The sequence below is a fragment of the Sipha flava genome, unplaced genomic scaffold (genome assembly GCF_003268045.1).
Source record: "Sipha flava isolate LNK unplaced genomic scaffold, YSA_version1 308_pilon_pilon, whole genome shotgun sequence".
Taxonomy (NCBI): Eukaryota; Metazoa; Arthropoda; class Insecta; order Hemiptera; family Aphididae; genus Sipha; species Sipha flava.
In genome coordinates, this window is record NW_020272985.1 from 253,519 (window position 1) to 260,442 (window position 6,924).

Below are 6,924 nucleotides of genomic sequence, written 5' to 3' on the forward strand. Positions count from 1 at the left end.
ATTACATATTATATTCATACTGAATAAGTGTACGTAAATTAAACAACGCTAACACTCAATAAATATATATAGGTATAATAATAAAGTTTATCGTCTATCGATATTATAATTGTTGTCTGGTATTAAACATCGTTAAATGTCTAAATGTAATATAATAAGGAACAAATAAACGGTTTGGCAAAATATGTTAGAATAGTCTAATCAAATTCGAGGAATTCAATACCTATATATATAAATTTATTTTTATTTATATTCATCAATTTTATATCAATGCTAATTCTATGAACGAAAAATTCTTAAAATTCTTCTGTTTATACGAGTAGTAGGGAATAATGGGAGTGTAACACTAATGACACGAAGATAATGATAAATCAAGAAATATTAGCAAAAATATGAAGATTTACACTTGGGGCCGAGCTGGCGCATCGGTCAAAATAGAGAATCGGTTTTTTAGCCCATAAAAAATGTCGTGCGAATTCAGGTGATGAGCATGAATTTTTACACATTCATGCTAATTACATGCAAAATATTGACCGAAAAAAATGGCGCAACGTTGCGCCAGCCTGGCCACTTTTTTTTATGTTTTACTGGTAAACCATGTTCATGCAAATTGTGCGGATGGCAATGCAAATTCATGCTAATTACATGCTAAACATTGGGCTAGTTTGTTTGTCAAAATTATAAATGGGCCGGACTGACTCAATGTACGTTAAAAATACCTGATTTTTATATATGTATTTATACATGGATAAGGATATTAGAGACGATATATTTTAGACGAGATAAAATACGATAAAGTATCGTACCGAGACAAAACTATTGGGATTAAAATATCAAGTGATGTATTGAAATACAGAGAATTAGTACTTTAATAATAGGTACTTATAATAATATAAAATTTCATTGTTATAAACGGTTACATGTATTCGGTTACGAACCATAGACAATGGCGCCGACTACGTACTCCAAGTAGTTCAATTGAACTGTCTAGAAAATTGGAATTTAAAAAAAAAATAAAAATAATCATTAAAAAATATAAATAAATTTTTTTATATATTACTTGACAAGTATTTTCTAATTAAAATAGTATATTTAATAATTAAATATTATATAACGTCTTTAATTATTAAAGATGTTTAAAAGAAATGTTTTGGTATTTGAAGGGGTGGTAAATTTGGAAGGGGAAGCGGCTAAATCTAATTATTTGAACTGGCAGTTTCAATTTCATTCGGCGCGATTGCTCATAGATATCTAATAATCGAACAACTTTCGTCAACGTTTAAGGACACCTGTGCATTTTATTTTCCCAGTTTTCTTATAAAAAAAAAGGAAGTAATTTTGAGTTACTCAAGGTTTAACTATCCGTTTGTATGTAAATCGTTATTGTATTATTCGTGCTGTGTCTTTTTTTGTATTTGTTTTGTTTTAGCGAATACGATAAACAATAACACAATAATAATAATACGAGCAAATAATGATCGAAGTTTACAACAACAATAATAATACAAATTTATTCACTAACCGTATTTTTTACGTTAATTTTTACTATTACTAATTACTATTATGTACAAATGCGTATATCGAATATTAAGTAGGCTTATAGGAAAATAAAAAAAATTCCTCATACGTGCCATATGTCACAGATAATTGTTGTTATTTTGTAGTTTAAGTATGAAACGTTGTAATTTAGATACAGGGTGAATTACTTTCATTTTTCCAAACACTTGAGATTATTGTGACGGTCGTTTTTATTTTTTTACATTTGTCATTTTCTGAATTAATTTAGTATTATGAAAAGTATTTCGTCTACAATAAAAGACATAGGAACAAGTCGTTTTTTCAATGTTTATCCATTGGGCTGTAGACATTATTTGTTATCGATATGATTCCGATTATTTTGAGTTTCGGAAATAGTTAATCTGTTCGTTTTTTAGGATTCAATAAATTCTCGTCTGTTATCGACCTGGTTAACGCCAAATGTTTTCTACGAACATACGACATCGAATTCTGCAAGCTGTATTTTATGTTGTCTTCTTCGTCTTGGTTTTATCTTCAATAAATAACATTATCTTTTTGCGAGGAAAGCTTTCAGCTTTAGTGGTTATTCGATTTAAAAATCACGTAATATAGAACTATGCAATAATTACTACCACTAGTGTTGTACTTCTCCGCATCTGACCGATTCTCACTTTTTACTAAAATAATAATAAAAACTTCACCTTGTATGGAATTTAAGCAAAGTGTAATTGTAAGCGCTACTTAAAATTCCCTATTATTATAGCATTACAATACGTGCGTCAAACTATTGCCACGCCCTCGTTACGATTTGAACAGGGTCTATTCGCCATCGGAATTTCGTGCAAGACATGGTGAAAATCTATCGCATACGATCACTATATTGCTCTTCGGATAGACCACGTTGTTTTAATAGTACGTCGAAATAAGCTCGTGAAACCTGTGTACAATGACTGTTATGTTCAGTAAACTGTGGTTATTAGCCGTGGTGTTCGTCGCGTTTTTGTATCAGGATGGACTCCGAGGCAACGGTGTATTCTGCAGAATATATGAGCCTACCGTAAAAGAAAACAAACAGGTCAAAGATATTAGCAGACAAGAAATTGATGTTAGTGCATCCGAAACCGAAAATAGGAGCGTCACTGATGATGACGATTCAGGTGGCACCAGTGAAGGCTCTCATTCGGAAACAGGCAGAGGTTTTCGCGTCGAGTCTAGCAAGAGGAAGAATGATTTTGACGACGAAGGGAAAGAAGATGATAATGAATACGAGGGTAATGACTTTGGTGCAAACACTCATGACGATGAAGACGACGTGAAACCAAAAAGAAACCATGATGCCCGTATCAAAGCCAGTTTAAAGAATAATAGGCGTGATAAAACATATGATGACGATGACGGGGAAGATGAAGAAGAGGTCGATGTAAGCTATAATAAGAAACAATCAGCCAGTAAAAATCCCAATATATACAATAATACTGCAACGGGCAAACATGCAATTGGTAAAGTCAACGACCAAAAAAACTATAAGAGTACGGTGAAAAATCATTTAATACGAAGAAATTCTAAAAGTAATAGTGAAAACAATGTGAAAAACAATAGAACACGAAAATCTAATATGAACAAGAATAAACATGGTAAAAGGTTACAGAGCGAAGAAGATGAAAACGAAGATAAAGAAGAAGAAAACAGTGAAGAAATTAACGAAGTATATAATGAAACGGAGGAGGAAGAGGAATTCGAACCCTCAATGACCATAATCACGGGAAGTCCTAAAAACATTGTAAACTTTCTTAACAAAGGTACCTGCAGTATTTGATAGGTTTTGTAGACAACGATTTTCTTTGTCGACAAAACTTACATTATGTTAGAATAAGTCTATGAACAAATCTAGTAAAAAAAATAGTCAAATAAGTTGTATCCGATTTATTGTACTATGGGAATAGATGTTTATTTTTTTTTTAATTTTAGATAGTCGTATAATATATAATATAATATGCATATATTTTTTCGAATGGGACAATGGCTTTAATTTACCCACCGTAAATGTACACAATTCGTAGCTTTAAAACACAATTCGCATGCTATTATCATATCATTTTATCATGAACTCATGTCTATCGATTATTTTCTTTGTTATTTTATTTAAAATTATTATTTGTACATATAAGTACTTGAAACGTTTTGAACAACATATGGTAAATTGAGTTATTACATTTTTTTTAATAAGCTACACCTTGATTTTTACAAAAAAATAAAAATGTTTATAAGTTTTGTTGTCCCCTCCAGACTAGGTCATCACTTAAGTATACCTATTAAGTGTGAACACATAATATTTAATAAACAAACAACATTTCCATAATTTTCAGGACTATAATTATTATTTATGGTATAATTTGTATTGTTTCCATATTTTGTTTAGAAGTGAGCCCTTTTAAAATGGACACGAGAAAATCAAATAATGAGCTTCGACAAAAAATTGAAAGAGCTAGGAAAATCAATCTATCACGAAACCATGGGGCTGGTCCAAAAGGAGATATTTACGTTTACATGCACAACGTAATAAGAAGGAACCCTCGTAAAAATATATCGAAAAAATTTCAACGAAGTCGGGTAAGTAAAGCATTTGATGTTATCAACCGCAAAATTACATCAAAAATGTATGTGTTAAGTATGGTGATTTCTCTGTATAATCACTTTTTTTCTACTCTTAGTCCGCATTTAATTATTTACTTTGCCATTTTATTTTTCATTCTATTAATTTTGGTTACGTTTTTTCGTTGAACACATTATATATCTACTGTCAGTTTTATTTTCGTGGTTTTTTCATTGTTCACACTTTATGTAACATAGCCACATCAATATAAGTATTTTATACGACATAGTTAATATTTGTTTTTTTTTTATTACATGATTTTTGATGAGCAGTGACATTAAAAATAGTTTTAATAATTTTCGTGTTTTTAACTATACGAGTACATACTCAATTTTAATCTCTAGAAACTGTATACTACTTTAGTCCATTCTATACAAATGCGATACATTTCATACAAATACATTTGATTTTGTATCCTTTCACTCGGTGCTATACAGTTTTTTGATAGATCTTTTGAAAAGCATTTAATAATACTAATAATGACTCGATTTCTGTTAACGGCATAAACATATGATTTAATTTTTTTCATTATCTTTTTATTTTAATTATTGTTTTTTTTTTTACTTTCACAATACTTTATTTATTATATTTTAATGTGATTTTTGGATTTTCTGATTGGTACTTTATTAAAATATCGAAACCAGTTTTGATGTGTTTTAAAATATTGGAGTGTTTCATTTTTAATTCTTTTGAAATTAAAATTCGTCAAAAATAAAGTGTATTGGTAAAAAACGACTTTATCCTACAACTACCTACAACCATTTTTTTGTCCATCACATAAATTATACTATTATCTAATAAATAATAATATATTTATTAAATTATTATTGGATATTATAAATAATTATACATAATTTTTTGATTAAGTATTATTGTATTAAGCATCAAAGAATAAATGTATTTATTTTACAGGGATTAGTATCCATTGTGAAGGACTTATTGATACCATTAATACACCGTGGTTAGTTCATCAACTTACAGGTATGAGTTTGAAATTATGAATATATTATTATAATTTTTAACATAAAAAAAATCGGTTTATAATTTTAACAATATTATATATTATAAAAATTACAAAGAGTATGACCGCTTAAAAAAATATAATATAACCTCTGAACTGCAGTATTCGTGTATTTAAATTACCTTAAAATTTTTATTCATTCGTTCAAATAATAATATTTAAAAAATATTTGGTTTTTATTATTATAAATATTACACAATGATTATAGTTATACAAGTTCATAATCCCGTGATCTATCTATAATCAATATCTATAATTAATTTCGTAGTTTTATGTAAAAAAAAAAGGGAACTTGTTATTCAACGTTTGTAAAATCTTTGATTGACGATTTATTTACGAAGGTATTAATTTTTTTACCTAGATCGTAATCGTTAATATACGTGAATAATTACTAAATATAATTTTGTGGCTAGTTAATTTTAAGAAAATTTAATTATTTATCGTTTTATTTTATCACACAATAAACTGATACACCTTACCGAAACATACATTTTTCAAAACTCGTTAAATAATAAATATTTATTGCGACAACTTACTTTTGTCAACTATTAACTGTATGTTAATATTATATAAGTCTATTCCAGTGGCGGGTCCAAAGAGGAGTGAATGGAGGGCAAGTGCCATCCTCGTTGGAAAAAAATATTAAAAATATAGTATATTTAGAAGAATTAAATAATAGATTATAAAAATAAATGTTGACAGATTTAAAACAATATTGTCACATTATTTTTGAGGGGGGTCTAAACCCACAAAGACACCATTACTTACGCTTATGACCAGCTATATTATATAACTCCTACTATAAAGGATCTGCTGGATCCACCCTTGGTTTATTCCTACATTTTTTCAAATAATATAATTTTGTTATCAATAAACGTGATTCTATGATATTTCATTACTAATTAAATCACTCGTATCATAATTGCAACAACATTCGATGTTCGGGGTTAATACTTCAATGGATAAATAAGTACAAGGATAGCATAATATAATGTTGAGAAACAAATAAAATTCAGTCTTCTAATTTTTTCAAATATATTTTTCTTAGTTAACCATGTAAATCAACACTGTATATTTTTAAATGAAAAAAAAAAATTAAATCAACTATTATAAATTGTTTTCACTTTAATAGTAATCTCTTTCGTACACAATACACAAATAACAACAGTATAAAATAACATGCTTATTTTCATGTACAATAGGGTTAAAAATTAGAAACAAATCAGTCGTACCTTTAATCGCGTACGTTAAGTAGACATAATTTCATGCAATCTGTTTTGAGAAAAATTTAAAAAAAAAAAAACAATACAAAACACAATATTTAAGAATGAATCAAATTAGTTAATTTAGCATTATATTTTGCTAAATCGTAATAATCATCAATATGTATATTGTATCATTATTACTTTGCATCGATAAAAAATTGCTCACTTTTTGGTTAAATCTTAACATCTAGTTGATTACGTGAACAAAATTCATCCGAGTGGAAAATTTATCTAAAAACTTGAGAAATATTATTATTAAACGCATTGTCTGAGAGAAAACAATGATATTCTATAATCGAAACATCTATATGGGCAATAAATCAAGTATAAAATATTTAACATCCTATTCAACATATTTTATTCTATTTATTTGGTCTATAACGTCTAGAATTTAAAACTTAACAATAAATAATAATGATGATAATAATAATAATAATAATAATAATAATAATAATAATAATAATAAT

General features: G+C 27.8%; 1 protein-coding gene across 1 annotated transcript; it reads left to right on the forward strand.

The window, feature by feature from the left end:
- The first annotated feature begins 2,338 nt into the window (after positions 1–2,338).
- LOC112686434 (putative uncharacterized protein DDB_G0282133) lies at positions 2,339–5,229 on the forward strand. Its single transcript, XM_025558695.1, has 3 exons — positions 2,339–3,317; positions 3,938–4,128; positions 5,084–5,229. Exons 1-3 carry the CDS (start codon positions 2,465–2,467, stop codon positions 5,135–5,137), a joined length of 1,098 nt encoding a protein of 365 aa, XP_025414480.1. The 5' UTR covers positions 2,339–2,464; the 3' UTR covers positions 5,138–5,229.
- The last annotated feature ends 1,695 nt before the right edge of the window (positions 5,230–6,924 follow it).

Excerpts from the sequence above, each read along its gene's own strand:
- LOC112686434 (XM_025558695.1), top strand. The coding sequence starts at position 2,465 with ATGACTGTTATGTTCAGTAAACTGTGGTTATTAGCCGTGGTGTTCGTC. Across the intron at positions 3,318-3,937 it reads TGTAAACTTTCTTAACAAAG|AAGTGAGCCCTTTTAAAATG; the intron begins GTACCTGCAGTA and ends TATTTTGTTTAG. Across the intron at positions 4,129-5,083 it reads AAAAATTTCAACGAAGTCGG|GGATTAGTATCCATTGTGAA; the intron begins GTAAGTAAAGCA and ends TTTATTTTACAG.